The 17266-nt window shown below is 39.5% G+C and overlaps 2 protein-coding genes across 4 annotated transcripts in view; one reads left to right on the top strand and one right to left on the bottom strand.

The window, feature by feature from the left end:
* Positions 1-40: 40 nt before the first annotated feature.
* LOC135461386 (ADP-ribosylation factor-like protein 6-interacting protein 1) lies at positions 41-15171 on the bottom strand. 2 transcript variants are annotated; one of them, XM_064738452.1, is made up of 6 exons: positions 15056-15171; positions 8718-8857; positions 8109-8228; positions 5904-6021; positions 5053-5137; positions 41-3016 (listed from the first exon to the last, which is right to left on the bottom strand). In XM_064738452.1, the coding sequence occupies exons 3-6, from the start codon at positions 8123-8125 to the stop codon at positions 2886-2888; spliced, it is 351 nt and encodes a 116-aa protein (XP_064594522.1). In that variant the 5' UTR covers positions 8126-8228; positions 8718-8857; positions 15056-15171; the 3' UTR covers positions 41-2885. The 2 variants fall into 2 exon arrangements, with proteins under 2 accessions (XP_064594522.1, XP_064594524.1); XM_064738454.1 differs by having other exon boundaries at positions 8718-8860; positions 15056-15071.
* Positions 15172-16325: 1154 nt separating this feature from the next.
* Positions 16326-17266, top strand: part of LOC135461385 (ubiquitin-conjugating enzyme E2 S-like) — an 8170-nt gene continuing 7229 nt past the window's right edge. For both annotated transcript variants that reach the window (XR_010443356.1, XM_064738451.1), the window contains exon 1: positions 16326-16416. Coding sequence is in view for 1 of the 2 variants with exons in the window: in XM_064738451.1 (XP_064594521.1) it covers positions 16408-16416 (9 nt within the window). In the remaining variant the exon portion in view is untranslated. The remainder of the gene's footprint in view (positions 16417-17266) is intronic.

Here is a 17266-nt window from a genome sequence, read left to right as displayed (position 1 = left end):
CATCTAGCATTTCGATCACACAACACCAAGGAACCTGTAGAGTAAAATGTCCATTTTATTCAGCAGAAGAAAACCTTCATATGACAACAGGAAAAAGAACTCCAGCTGGAATATCAGGATAGTAAAAGATCATGCATTCACTATAGTTCCACACAACTCTGTAACACCCTTATAAATAGTTCTACTATTATGTATAACTGCACAGTAAATATACCTCGACTATTATGATAAAACATCAGGAACCATTCTCCTTTAAACAACAAAAACATGCAAAAATAGATCATTCCTTAAGAGAGATGGTTGTTATAAGAGACATGCACACATCAAAAGATTTTCTGCAGCTGCTAAGGGGGACATTTTTCAACATTTTTTTTTTCATCAAGTCATATCCCAGGTTACACCAAAATGTACCCAATCTCACTAAATTCAGAATTTGTAGCTTCTGCCTACAGGTATACTGGCCTGTTGCTAAACTAAATCTTTGGTAACACCAGCCAGTCCGATGATGCCTCTTGGGTTAGAAAGGTCAAATCTTGTTACCATTCTGAATCTTCATTTCAATACACAAATGTGTTACAAAGCTCACCTCTCTTCCCCACGTGCAGTGGCAAGAACTCAATTTGACCAACAGAGAACAGCGGAGATTTTGTACTTCTTCAGGTCTAGTAAGCAACAAGTCAGTGAGCATAGTAAGCAGCTACTAGATCTTAGTGAGACTGACCTATACCCAACAGGGTTATTCTCTTGACACAGGGCGCACAGATGACCCAGAGTACAGGGGTCTGGAGCAGATCGATCTTTGTTATGTACAGCACCAATACCTAGCCACTGTCTCACCCACAGAAATCTTTAAACATCATCTTCAAAGTACTTCAATTCTTTTCTTTTTTCAGACCAGTCCTTGTTCTAAGGATTACATGATAAAATATAAGCACAAGTGCTCCCTGGCTAATGCATGTATTTGACATATCTGGTAACGACACAAAGCTTAAATGCTGGGCTTTGTGTTAGTCATTTGTTTACACTAGCTCTGTTGATCTGGTCTAGTTGTGTTCAAGTACTTTGTGGTGTGGTAGTTAGTCTTTTACTTATGTAATTACTGTAATTAACCGACATGTATTAACTGGATCTCTACCATAACGTACTGGTACCGAACGTATTCATCACTAAACAGGATATCCCATCAACAGCACATTTCCAGGGAAATGTAGCATCTAGTCAATAGATATGTATGGTGTGAAATGGTGCATGTGTAAATAATACAAGACACTTAACAAGTTAACAAGAAATGCACAATAAATTAGGATTGACATGAAAATCTACTGTCACAATAATAGCACAGTACAGAATAATGTGGGAATCTGTTTCCAAGACAACTGCATGGGAACAACAGAATACAACAACAACATGCATGATAGACAACAAATGAAACAGGTTTGATATGCCTTCTCTCTTAGTCCAGCAAACTGCCTTTGTGACTGACCAGCGCATTAAATGAGATTACAGGTCAATGTTAATTTGAAAACTCCATCCAAATTTACATCGAAAAATTTGATTAAATACATGGAAAAAACAATTCTCTTAACATCTGTCTATAAACTGATAGCATTACAGAGTACTGTTTTAGCAGTACATGTATTAGACAACAATATGCTTCATGTGCCAATGTCAATGGTGCTTTTAGAGCATGTACACACCAGACACTGTGACTGATATTCCATCAACTACATGGTAACACTTCTGTACGGTGAATGAACATGCTAGTTTTCAGGCCATATACAAGTCATCTGAACAGGATGAGAACAGGATTTCACAATCATCTTAATAATAATGTACTACATGTGTTTAGTAACAACATAAATCACCACATATATTATGATCATCTAAAACACTACACAGTTCAGAAAAGTGTATTGTTCATACACTTAAATATAAATAAAATAAAGTTTTTGTTGATTACTGGTTCAGCAGAGTGTATTTTTCATGGACTTTACAACAAAAGAACCATTTTTGTTGATTAATTCTCATCACTGCTGCTAGACAAGCATTGTGCATACAAATCACACATTTACACATCCAAAAGAATTTAACAGTAATAAGAGAAAAAAACTAATAACAAAATCTTCAGTAACAGCACTGCCCCAAAATACATATAAGCAAATTAAACACATCTCTACCACAATGCCCAGCACAAATTATTGGCAAAAATCTATGGGTTTACTGAGCAGTAAAACAGCTACAGAAATTAATAAATCCATGCATAAAACTTTGTTATGTTTAAAAATAGATTCAGATAAAAATCTGCCCCCAAGACACTCTACTGAAACAGACATTTCTATCACAGTTTTAAAATGTGCTATACAGAAATTCTCTGATTTTGAAAGATAAAGTTATAGTTTTATATATGCTTAAAATGTTACTCAATAAACAAGAGTTCTTGCATAAATGCAAAGCTGTTTTGCCCTTTGGTGACCATACATGTAAGTCCCCTGTGAAGACTTGCCCATTCCACCAGTACACATAGCTGTAGCCCAAGCAATTTGCAGGTAGACAAAGAACATGTAATGATGAGAGGTAACCTGCGAACCACCACAGACAGTTCTGAATAAAAATCTGACCAATCGGCACAAAGATTGGACTATCACAGACAAGACATAGAGACATGGTTACAGCTGTAACTACATACTGGTCAGCCCCAGTATCAACAAGATTGTCAACAGCTTAAATGACAGACTTAAAACACATGTAACTGACCATTGCACTAAAATATGAATGGAAAGAAACTGTATAAAACTGGCTGGGGATGAATGGATGTGAAGCACATCTAAGAAGGAAGTTACGCAAACCAGATTGAGGAAACTGTCTGCAGACATGTCCAGCAAGGTCTAATCTGCCTTCTTTGGCTCCTTTTTGGGCTTTCCAAAGATCAGCCGTTTTAATACAAACCAAATGCCTCGTAAGTACTTCTGTATAATACCATGGTGACGGAGGCCAGGCAACAAGCACAAGATTGTCACTACAAAGAGAGAACAGAATATGAACATACATGTACTTAAGTGAGTGATCCTCCACAAAATGCTTGTTGGCGCCGCACTGGTCAGTTTTCTGATGGAAGAAAGGTTGTAGAAAACTGACCTGTCTGACATGACCACACAACTGACACCAACATCATGATGACAAATAAGTTCAATGTCTTTTTCATGTACTTTAATTCTCTAACCTACCAAATATACAGACAACACTTTGCTTAAACGAAATTCAAGCATGGTTATATGTTTGAACTGTTAATAACACTGACTTCTCTAAAAACTTCATAATATAACAAAATAACAATATCAAAAAACACAAACGAATTACAGCAATACATTTCAATACAAAGACGTTTGAGTTTAAAGGAAATGATTTATAAAGAATACTAGTTAACACCAGATGGTGTCTCATCCAGTCACAGCATACAGACACCAGATAGGACACCCAGTCATTCAAAGTCACAGCATACTGACTCCAGATGGCACCCCACCCAGTCAAAGGATAATAGTTAACATCAAACCGTGTGTCATCCACAGAGTACTGACACCAGATATGACACCTAATCATAATCACAGTATACTGACACCAGATATGACACCCAATCGCAGTTAGAGAATACTGACACCAGACATGACATCCAATCATGGCCACAGCATACTGACACCAAATGGCAGCCAACACAGTCAAGACACCAGACCGTGGCTTGTCCAGTCACAGCAAACGGACACCTGGCTGAACCACCCCTGGTGTAAGCCATAGACATGGCTCACCTTAGGCCTAAGCACGAGTTTCAATGTACGTACTACAACTAACTTGCACTTAATGTCATATCCTGCTGTATTTTTATCATTACATAATTACAGGACAGATATTTTTAACCATGGCGAATACTTAATATTGTGTTATTGGACATTATAACAAGATCATCAGAAATCAATGTTCCTCCAAGCTTCGGAAGACTATTATGCACCACTCTTCCGACAATTATTAAGAAAACAAAACCGCAGTGGTTAACCATGAATGCCACCTGTAAGTGTGGCAGCATAAACTACTGCATGGTTTTAGGTTTATACAGAATACAGCAGGGATTTATACAAGTCCAAACTTTAACAACCGGAAACTCAAAACTGAGTTTTTTTCTGGTCCAGACTGATTTTATATTTTAAGCCCTGACTATAACCGGGTATTGAGTTTAATTCTGCTTTGGATATCGGTAATTTTGTGAACGTGAAAGTATATATGATATACCTATATACATGTATATATAAGAAAGTTCAACTTCATTTGAGGTTCATCATGATTGTATTGTTGATACAGACATATCCTTTTTTACAAGTATATTACCCTGATCAGAGATATACATTGTATAATAAAACAGTTATAAACCATGGGGATGCATGTTCTGTTGTTGGTCTAATATTACAAGAAAGAAAGGAACTATCAAACATTATATCAAAAGTAAACATAGGCGAATTAAGGCTTATCATGCTCAGAGGTATATGATGAAACTATCACAGCCCGCCATTCATGCTTGATTAACACCGTCAACACACGATTAGTTTTGGATTATTTTTGGTTTTAATTGTCCTCTGTAGCCGGGCAGAAACCAATATTAACCATTACATACAGCTGTCAAATGGCCACTACTTTTCATTACTTTTCCTGGCATACCGAGCATTGATCAAACTAAACAAAGCAACTCACCCCTTTTTTTATACCCACCAAGCCGTATCACCATAGTTTCTATATTTTTTAAAAGATTAATTTTAATTTAATTACAGCCAATACATGCATGACCACTTCAGCTTGTCATGGATGCAGCCATTGGCGACTGAAGTCAACCGCTCATCGCTACGCATATAGATTCGAAAGCAATTCAGTTTTTATCCCAAAATTTGAGCACTTGTACCAGAAAAACACAGAATTGAGTTTTTATACCCCAATATTCAGTTTTCAACTGAAGTTTAGTACCAAATTCCGGGGTCTAAAATCAATGTGTATGAATCCTCGTAGGGTACTTACCCAGGAAGTAAGTGAGGAAGAGATTGTCCACAAGACTCCCCAGCCAGGCAAATATCAGCAGGCAGCCCATGACCACACAGAAATACTGAAACATGAGACGCAGCTTAACTGAATGTACAAGGTGTCCTGAAATTCTAAACATCCCAAATGTCTGACAAAGAATTGTCTTAACACCTATACAGGTATATCACAATTATATTTATTAATATCCTTAAAATATATAAATAAATGTTATATATTTATAGCCAGATACATGTACACAAAAATGCCAATTCATAGCATTGAGATGACAACAGAACCACTGCTGGCTTATTTAGGCAGCTTAAAGAAAATCCAAATGTTCAATGGGAAAAGTCAGCACCACACCATACAGTGTACCAGCACCCTTTTGCTCACAACACATCAATTGTACTCAAAGTTGTACTCAAAGGCTCAAAGTGCTCATTACTTTCAAGATAGATATGCCAAACGGATAGACCTGTAAAGAACCGATCAACTAAAATTCTAAATATTTAGAACACTGGAGATGACATAAAAGACTCTGTTGTCCACTACCATCACAGTGAGATATGCCCCAGGACACAATATACTGGACAACAGTTTCAGTGAGATATGCCCCAGGACACAATATACTGGACAACAGTTTCAGTGAGATATGCCCCAGGACACAATATACTGGACAACAGTTTCAGTGAGATATGCCCCAGGACACAATATACTGGACAACAGTTTCAGTGAGATATGCCCCAGGACACAATATACTGGACAACAGTTTTGCTCACAGGTAAAACCCATCAACTTTTAACATTTGTTAAAATGATGATCAATATGCAAGTCTGTGAGGAACTCACCATCTTAGGTTTGTCAGCTTTTAGACCAGACATGGCCTGTTTGAAGGACATAAAGTAAACTTGGATATGCATGAACCTCTCACAGATCTCCTCATACTTCTTCTCCTGTTCTCCTGTCCTACAGGTACACAAATACATGCATAAGTCCATAAATACATCACAAAGGCACTGTGCTACATATACCAGTACATGAATACATCACAAAGACGCTGTACTACATATACCAGTACATGAATACATCACAAAGACGCTGTACTACATATACCAGTACATGAATACATCACAAAGACGCTGTACTACATATACCAGTACATGAATACATCACAAAGACGCAATACTACACATACAAGTACATGAATACATGACAAAAGTGCTGTGCTACATATACAGGTAAATGAATACATCACAAAGGCACTGTGCTACATATACCAGTACATGAATACATCACAAAGACGCTGTACTACATATACCAGTACATGAATACATCACAAAGGCGGGGTACTACATATACAAGTACATGAATACATCACAAAGGTGCTGTGATACATACACAAGTACATGAATACATCACAAAGATGCTGTACTACATATACCAGTACATGAATACATCACAAAGATGCAATACTACACATACAAGTACATGAATACATCACAAAGATGCTGTACTACATATACCAGTACATGAATACATCACAAAGGTGCTGTGCTACATACACAAGTAAATGAATACATCACAAAGATGCTGTACTACATATACCAGTACTTGAATACATCACAAAGACACTGTACTACATGTACCAGTACTTGAATACATCACAAAGGCACTGTGTTACATATACCAGTACTTGAATACATCACAAAGGCACTGTGCTACATATACACATCACTAAGGTGCTGTACCACATATACAAGTACTTGAATACATCACAAAGGCGCTGTGATACATAAACGGGTACATAAATACATCACAAAGGCGCTGTGATACATAAACGGGTACATAAATACATCACAAAGGCACTGTGCTACATAATAAAGTACATGAATACATCACAAAGCGCGGTGTTACATATACCAAGTATATAAATACATCATGAAGGTGCTGTGCTACATATACAAGTACATGAATACATCACAGAGGCGCGGAGATACATATACAAGTACATAAATACATTACAAAGGTGCTGTGATACAAATACAAGTACTTGAATACATCAGAAAGGTGCCGTGATACATATACAAGTACATGAATACATCACAAAGGTGCTGTGATACATATACAAGTACATGAATACATCACAAAGGTGCTGTGATACATATACAAGTACATAAATACATCACAAAGGCGTGGTGATAAATATACAAGTACATAAACACATTACAAAGGTGCTGTGCTACATATACAGGTAAATGAATACATCACAAAGGTGCTGTGCTACATATACAGGTACATGAATAAATCACAAAGGCGAGGTACTACATATACAAGTACATGAATACACAAAGGTGCTGTGCTACATATACAAGTACATGAATACATCACAGAGGCGCGGAGATACATATACAAGTACATAAATACATTACAAAGGTGCTGTGATACAAATACAAGTACTTGAATACATCAGAAAGGTGCTGTGATACATATACAAGTACATGAATACATCACAAAGGCGAGGTACTACATATACAAGTACATGAATACACAAAGGTGCTGTGCTACATATACAAGTAAATAAATACATCATGAAGGGACTGTGATATATATACATATAAATTGACTTATTCAAATTTATTTATATATTCACTTATATGACAGCAGTCAGCATTATGGTGGGAGGAAATTGAGCTCTCCACGATCACTGCCAGGTTGCTGGAAGACCTTCCCACGTATTGATGGAGAAGAAGCCAGCATGAGCTGGACTTGAACTCACAGCAACCGCATTGGTGAGAGGCCCCTGAGTTATTTTGCATTCCTGGCATGCTAACCACCTCAGTTCGTACTATATACGACCAAGTCTGTCATATAGTAATATATACAGGTTTGTCATACATGACATCTAGGTGCAGAGGTTTTCTCTACATATAAGTCAAACTGTTTTTACAGGAGTTAAAGATCCTTGCAGGCTGCAAAGAAGACCAATGAAGTAAACAGATGAATCTAATATTACAATGACAGCATGCCTAAAAAGGTTCTTAGACTCTCCTTACCATTCCTCCTGTCCCATAAGTCTTGGTCCTATGATCGGCACCAGGAAGTCTATCAGGCTGAGCACAAGGCCAGCCAAGGCCAGACTGGTCAGCACTGATGGTTGCAAGTACCATATTGCTCTGAGGACATAAACATGGTTCATTACAGGTGAGATGAACAGGTACAATGCAGGTACCTGGGACTGAGGACATAAACATGGTTCATTACAGGTGAGATGAACAGGTACAATGCAGGTACCTGGGACTTTCACTCAGGACACAAACATGATTCATTACAGGTGAGATAAACAGGTACAATACAGGTACCTGGGACTTTCACTCAGGACACAAACATGATTCTTCACAGGTGAGATAAACAGGTACAATACAGGTACCTGGGACTAAGTCACTAAGCACATAAACATGGTTCATTACATGTCAGATATGAGTACATGTACCATATTGCTACAATGTTACAAGTACAAAAAAACTTTTTACAGGTAACATACTGATCAAGCACAGGAATGGTAGTACTAGTGTGCCCACTATCACTAGTTTAACTTTATTGATAGTCACTATTAACAGCTTTCTGAAATCAATATTTACAATGTATTGTGTTTTGTCACTCACGCGAAGACCAGTGTGGTGACAGCGACCAGTACAGCCGGATGATAGGGCTTGTCCCAGTTAAACACTCGCTCCAGGCGTATGAGAACTTCACGCCAACCTTCTAGCTCCCTCTTCAGGTTATTCAGGGAGTCTTCATTCACCTGCTAAACATAAAGCAAACATTCATAACTAAACTTCATGTTCTGTACATTTACGGGTAATTAAAATTCTAATATAACTCTAGCTCTTGCCCTTAACATTACAAGGACAGTACAAGAAATGTGATGCTGATGCTATGCTATGCTAAGACCACACACAAATGTTTGCAATCATATGCAGTGTTGTTGCAAATAGGTCAAGCAGATTGTCTCACACATTACTTTCAAATCATGTTCAATCTTTCTGTGATGTCAAGACGTCACAACTGCTTTCACCAAGAACAGAAAGTAATGTTGTCACGAGAAGGAGTGGTGGGACATCGAATGTGCTGGATCCATCCATTCACAACGGAACAGCAAGGGTTGTGAAAAAAAACAGCAGATCGCTGATTACATGTAGTTCTTCAGTTTAAATGGCAGCCTGAGCTGACCAGACATCTCATGTATTATTTGATTTGTTCTTCACACTGTAGTCTAGAATATTTCACATGTACAATGGTGGCCTGTATTATGGTGGAAGAAAACCGGGCTGAGGCCAGAAACGCACGATCAACGACAGGTTGGTGGCAGACTTCCTCAGTTACGGCCAGAGAGGGAGCTTGTACTACTTGTACTACCAGCAACAGCATGGGTTAGAAGCTCCCGGGTCACTGCACCCTGTTGACATGCTAACTACCTTGGCCATGGTCATGTCATTTATGTGGCAGTATATTTACGCACACATATTGGTTTACATGTATCATTTCAGAGCAAGTGCATCTTCAAAGCATGTTCATATATGTTCACTTTCAAAGAACAAAAACCCTTACTCTGGGACAGCATGTGATCTGACCAGCTGACTTTAACACAACTGCTTACCCAGACACAGACACTGATGTCATTACAAATGCCACTTCCCTCCACACCTTCAATATTACACCAACACTGATGCCATTACAAATGCCACTTCCCTCCACACCTTCAATATTACACCAACACTGATGCCATTACAAATGCCACTTCCCTCCACACCTTCAATATTACATCGACACTGATGTCATTACAAATGCCACTTCCCTCCACCCCTTCAATATTACACCGACACAGATGTCATTACAAATGCCACTTCCCTCCACACCTTCAATATTACATCGACACTGATGTCATTACAAATGCCACTTCCCTCCACACCTTCAGTATTACACCAACACTGATGTCATTACAAATGCCACTTCCCTCCATACCTTCAATATTACACCGACACAGATGTCATTACAAATGCCACTTCCCTCCACACCTTCAATATTACACTGACACCATTACAAATGCAGCTTCCCTCCACACCTTCAACATTACACCGATACTGATGTCATTACAAATGCCACTTCCCTTCAAGCCCACAATATTACACCGACACAGATGCCATTACAAATGCCACTTCCCTCCACACCTTCAATATTACACTGACACTGATGCCATTACAAATGCCACTTCCCTCCACACACACAATAGTACACCAACACTGATGCCATTACAAATGCAGCTTCCCTCCACACCTTTAGTATTACACTGACACTGATGCCATTACAAATGCCACTTCCCTCCACACCTTCAATATTACACTGACACAGATGCCATTACAAATGCCACTTCCCTCCACACCTTCAATATTACACTGACACAGATGCCATTACAAATGCCACTTCCCTCCACACACACAATAGTACGCCAACACAGATGCCATTACAAATGCAGCTTCCCTCCACGCCTTCTATATTACACTGACACTGATGCCATTACAAATGCCACTTCCCTCCACACACACAATAGTACACCAACACTGATGCCATTGCAAATGCCACTTCCCTCCACACCTTCAATATTACACTGACACCATTACAAATGCCACTTCCCTTCAAGCCCACAATATTACACCGACACTGATGCCATTACAAATGCCACTTCCCTCCACGCCTTCTATATTACACCGACACTGATGCCATTACAAATGCCACTTCCCTCCACACACACAATAGTACACCAACACTGATGCCATTTCAAATGCCACTTCCCTCCACCCTTCAATATTACACTGACACTGATGCCATTACAAATGCCACTTCCCTCCACACCTTCAATATTACACCGACACAGATGCCATTATAAATGCCACTTCCCTTCAAGCCCACAATATTACACCGACACTTATGCCATTACAAATGCCACTTCCCTCCACACCTTCAATATTACACTGACACTGATGCCATTACAAATGCCACTTCCCTCCAAACACACAATAGTACACCAACACTGATGTCATTACAAATGCCACTTCCCTCCACACCTTCGATATTACACTGACACAGATGCCATTACAAATGCCACTTCCCTCCACACCTTCAATATTACACTGACACAGATGCCATTACAAATGCCACTTCCCTCCACACCTTCAATATTACACTGACACAGATGCCATTACAAATGCCACTTCCCTCCACACCTTCAATATTACACTGACACTGATGCCATTACAAATGCCACTTCCCTTCACACACACAATATAGTACACCAACACTGATGCCATTACAAATGCCACTTCCCTCCACACCTTCAATATTACACCAACACTGATGCCATTACAAATGCCACTTCCCTCCACACCCACAATACTACACCAACACTGATGCCATTACAAATGCCACTTCCCTCCACACCCACAATAGTACACCAACACTGATGTCATTACAAATGTCACTTCCCTCCAAACACACAACAGTACACCAACACTGATGCCATTACAAATGCCATTTCCCTCCACACCTTCAATATTACACTGACACTGATGCCATTACAAATGCAGCTCCCCTCCACACCTTCAGTATTACACTGATACTGATGTCATTACAAATGCCACTTCCCTTCAAGCCCACAATATTACAACGACACTGATGCCATTACAAATGCAGCTTCCCTTCACACCTTCAATATTACACTGACACTGATGCCATTACAAATGCCACTTCCCTCCAAACACACAATAGTACACCAACACTGATGTCATTACAAATGCCATTTCCCTCCACACCTTCAATATTACACTGACACTGATGCCATTACAAATGCAGCTCCCCTCCACACCTTCAGTATTACACCGATACTGATGTCATTACAAATGCCACTTCCCTTCAAGCCCACAATATTACGACACTGATGCCATTACAAATGCAGCTTCCCTTCACACCTTCAATATTACACTGACACTGATGTCATTACAAATGCCACTTCCCTTCAAGCCCACAATATTACAACGACACTGATGCCATTACAAATGCAGCTTCCCTTCACACCTTCAATATTACACTGACACTGATGTCATTACAAATGCCACTTCCCTTCAAGCCCACAATATTACAACGACACTGATGCCATTACAAATGCAGCTTCCCTTCACACCTTCAATATTACACTGACACTGATGCCATTAGAAATGCCACTTCCCTTCAAGCCCACAATATTACATCGACACTGATGCCATTACAAATGCCACTTCCCTCCACACACAAAATAGTACACCAACACTGATGCCATTGCAAATGCCACTTCCCTCCACACCTTCAATATTACACTGACACTGATGCCATTACAAATGCCACTTCCCTCCACACACACAATAGTACACCAACACAGATGCCATTGCAAATGCCACTTCCCTCCACACCTTCAATATTACACTGACACTGATGCCATTACAAATGCCACTTCCCTCCACACACACAATATTACACCACCATTGATGCCAATATAAATTACAAAGACCCTAGTACATCCCCTGTTTTAACAGACAAGCCTCTGGACGAGAGCAGGTACAGACAGACACCACTGAATACTGACAAGAACTGCACAAACCTTCAAGCAGCGATAAGAAAGAGACAAGCTCTCATTTGAACTCTTCCATGAAACACGCAAAAATATCCTTTTCTGTGACATTTAATTGTTCTATATTATTTTATTTTGTTCCAAATAGTGATACTTAATGATGCTGGATAAAGTAACTGCATGTGTACAGTCCAGTCACTGTTTCCATAGATCTGTAAAGTTGTCAGTTTCTACAGTACTGACAGAACACTAAGGGTAAGAGAAGGGTTGGGCGGGAGTGGGAGCTTGGGGCTGGGGTGGCTGTATTATAGTAGCCTTATATACCCTCTCCACAGAAATTCCCAGCTTGCATCTCCAGCTGACTCTAACATTTACACAGCCTCTACAAGTAGCATCTTTGTTTATCAAACCATGAAACCTTGTCCATTATCCAGAAAGTTAACACAGTACCAAATGCATGTTCATCAGTTACCAGTGGGGCAACTAGCAATGTTGTTAACAAATTATACACTTGCAGGCATCTTCAGTGGAATGGTCAGTCGTGAAGCGATAGGACTGGCTTGTACCCCTTGTACCTCTGCTTTACAGTAGAGAGTTAAAGGCTTAGACAGTGAACAGGCCAAGGCTGAGGAAGGTCTGCCCAATGTAGATGTACACCATTCACACAGCCTGTTCACATATAGCTCCTCTCTGTCAGCTGGCAGGAGATTGGGTTACTTAATCTCACTGAAAATCCCAGTGTTCTGTAGCTTTACACCAAAGATAGCTGCGATGTGGATCAGTCTGCAGTCATACATACATGCACATGTACAGACATCACAAGCTCAAATACAATGTACATGATGTTCTGACACAAATCACCTTCAACGCTGGTACAGAAACTGCTAGCTGTCAGTGAAGTGCTTTTAATGCGACTTTTGCCTATTAATATTCTCAATAGCTGGACCCTTTTGTCACGAGATTGCAATATCTATTAAAACAGACAAACAACACATCCTGCCAACACATAATCATATTGTACAACATGTTAACAAGTATTCACACCTGCTCCACAATAAAATGAATCAGAATCAGTTCCACAAACACTATGATTCGAATACATGAACCTACATGTATATGTCTTTACAGTTATCAACTGTATCAAACACATCTACTTTGTGGAATGGAAAGTTATTATTGGGTAACATGATCTCATTACAAACACTAGTGGACAACATTACTGTGGACAACTGTCCTGTACCTACATTTATCACCTTAGCCTTTAAACACAAAACCATAATTTCCAGTTTAATTTTGAACCGGTTTATATATACCAAGGGTAACAATCTCATACTATTAAATAACTTCATGTGCAGAACTGTATTCCAACATTACATGATGCCCAGATAAACAGTCTAGATTTATTTTGCCTATTAAAGGACACCCCTCCCAGTCACATCATACTGACACCAGACCAACCAGTCCTGTTCCCTACTGCCTCATAACATCTCAGTGCTGAACGCCAAGCTAGACAGCAGCAAGTATCATTTCAAAGGGGCATACCACCAACCAAATTTTGCTGTTATTTTAGACATCTGAATAAAGTTGAGACTTCCAGAAGTCTACCAACATGTATCTGATTCTGACTAAGTGATCGAATGTTTAGTTTTATCCAGGGCTTCCCTTCCCATCAACTCACTCAAATCACTGTATTCAGAAAGCCTGATTTTTTCAGTTACCTTCCGCTGTTGCCTAGTCAGTGAACCTGAATGTCAGACAGGGCACTGTGTTGTAATTATGCAAGTCTACCATGTTAAACTGTTTTACTGTACTCAAGACTATTCACTTATACGATGGCGGCCAACATTATGGTGGGAGGAAACCAGGCAGATCGCAGGGGAAACCCACGACCATCTGCAGCATTCATCACAGCAGTTGTAGCGGTTCTAACCAGCTACAGAGGATGATTAAAACCGAAACATATCCAAAACTAATAAGAACATTGCAATGAAATGAACATAGAGCTATAAAAACGAATGTAAGACATTTGTGTTAAAATATTTTGTTATTTTGCTATTAAGCAGCGATAAAACACCAGAAGCGGCGGGAATATAGAAGACTTTAAACAGTTTGCTTGTAAATTTGATCGCATTTACACTGCAGTTTTGGAACTAAAGTAAATTTTTATTGTGGCATGCTATTGTCAAATGTCACAGCCACATAGCAAATCCATTACAAATGTCAGCAACTCAATCAGCTACAGCTGACTTCTGTAGCTAAAAGCTTTGGTCTAAGGATGGTTTATATTTCACTAATTGGTCCTATGCAAGGATGCGAAGTTTGCTGGCCCTCCCAACATCTTACCTAATATTAAAAGTTCACAGCTGATTTCTTGGTGTCAAACCTCTAGTAACAGAACAAAAATTCTTCACGTCATCAACAATCATGTAATTATTTAAACAAAGATAATGATACACTATATGTATCAGATCAATCTACAACGATGAAACTTTATTGGCATGGTGCTTTTTTCTATCATGAAGGGACCTTAAAAGATTTGGGAAGGGCCAAGTCAACAAGCCACCTGGTTCCAAACTGCACGTTCATCCCTGCAACTTGCAATTTAGAAGGGCACCATTACAACTTTTGTGAATCAAAAACATTTCCTTCACACTGACTTGATTTGAAATATCTCCCACTCCTGGCCACCAATACTGGCCACCATGTTGTTATTTGTTCAAATCAACTTCTGTTCGCATTAGAGAAGCACCAATGGTAAAAAGTAACAGGATACATGTACGTGTCTCTGTCACATGGTATTTGGTGATTCGTCAATAGTGATGGTGACAACACTCGTTTCTACTGAGGTATAGTGGCGAAGTAGTGAAACTACAGTCAGGTGGCGGGTTTCCTCAATGTTTCCGCTTCACGCGCAGCGCAGTTGTAGCGATGCCTGGCCTAAACTGAACGGTGCGGGGACGAGCTTCGGGCTTTTAACATTGGCGGTAACATTTGCGACGATGGTACATGTACGTAAGTTGGTTCAGAAACCCTCGGAACAGTTACGGCCACCGTTATCTGGCTTGTTCCATTTTTAAAAGGGAAAGAGTCATACTGTGACCAGTAATCGCCACGAAGAACGAGCTATGCAAAGATAACTGATAACACACTGAGTAAATACTCTACACCTGAAGAGCAGAAATAAAAATGAACAAAGTAAAATGGTTCGTGAGCACATGTCTTCTCACCTCCTTTTCCTGAATTGTCTTGAGAACTATGCGCCTCCACAACCTCTGCCATTTTCGTGTTCGACCTTGTTCTGATGAGACTGACTTGGTGGTCCCCGCTATTTCAGTACAATCTCCTGGCAGGGACAGATTTATATGCCCTTATAATGTAGCAATATGAATTGTACCCCTCTGACGAGCAGGTTACTCAGGCGGGCGTTTGGCACTAAGGTGGATAATATATGTAACATGCATATAAAGATATAATAAATGATTGGGTTTTATTAACAATAAACATGACGCATCGTTAACGTTAAAGAGAAATACCATATGTTTAAAAAAGATGTTACAAAATAACCCATCACCCATAAGGCCAGTAGCTAAATCTGATTGGTTAATACCAGGTTCGAGAACGTTGAATTCTTCACTTCCGTTAGTCCTTTGAAAACTGTGTCAGAGATTGTCAAAATTTCAAAAACACAACCAAAAATGTCGAGTGTAAGTATATTTACTGAATCAGAAATTTAAGACAAGGAAACTGTCTGAATTTTTAACTTTAAACTGGTCTTCTAGTTTCTTTTTAGTTGGAAATATTTTGTCCTGGTAATTGTGAATTTGACTGCAGAGACGATGATACATGTATCTTGGCAGCATAGGCCTAACTCTTCTTGTTTCTTTGGTACACCTGCGTACAGCATAAATGTATTTGATTAGCCGCTCAGAACGGTTTTCCATAAGCTGTGTGTTGTACCATTTCGCCTGTTGATTTCGCTTGAGTGACAATATTGGATTTCTGTCTGTGGTCTTGCTAATGAACAACTATCGATGTCGTTTTAACAAATGATCGACGGACTCGTCATTACCTAAAGCCCAAAACGTCATCCAGATAATCACTTTAAGTTGACACGCATGCACAGTTGTCTAATGACTTAGTCTAGAGAAAGAAGAGCTATGCTTGTTTTGGACACCTTTCTAGAATCCCCCTTCTTGTGTAACTTTGATGTGACATTGGGTTGGTATTGCCTGTGGTTTAGCCGCAACTGCTCGAAGGGTTACTGAACTAACGAAAGTACCATTGTCACAAATGCTACCAGGTTCAGAACTCGAAGTTCCTCTTCGCACCATTCAATTTGGGCCAGGCGAAGCTTCAACTGCACTCTGCGTGAAGCAGAAACACTGAGGAAGCCCGCCACCCAATCATATCTTTTCCATATCGCTGCTGTACTTCAGTAGGAATGAAATACCTTCCATTCTCCCCAATTGGAACAGGTCACTGGTCCACCATATTGTTACTTACACAAATTAACTTCTGTTCACGGTATAGGGTGAACCAGCTGTAAAAGCAATA

Source organism: Liolophura sinensis, chromosome 1 (assembly GCF_032854445.1).
Source record: "Liolophura sinensis isolate JHLJ2023 chromosome 1, CUHK_Ljap_v2, whole genome shotgun sequence".
NCBI lineage: Eukaryota > Metazoa > Mollusca > Polyplacophora > Chitonida > Chitonidae > Liolophura > Liolophura sinensis.
This window is presented reverse-complemented; position numbering and strand designations above follow the sequence as displayed.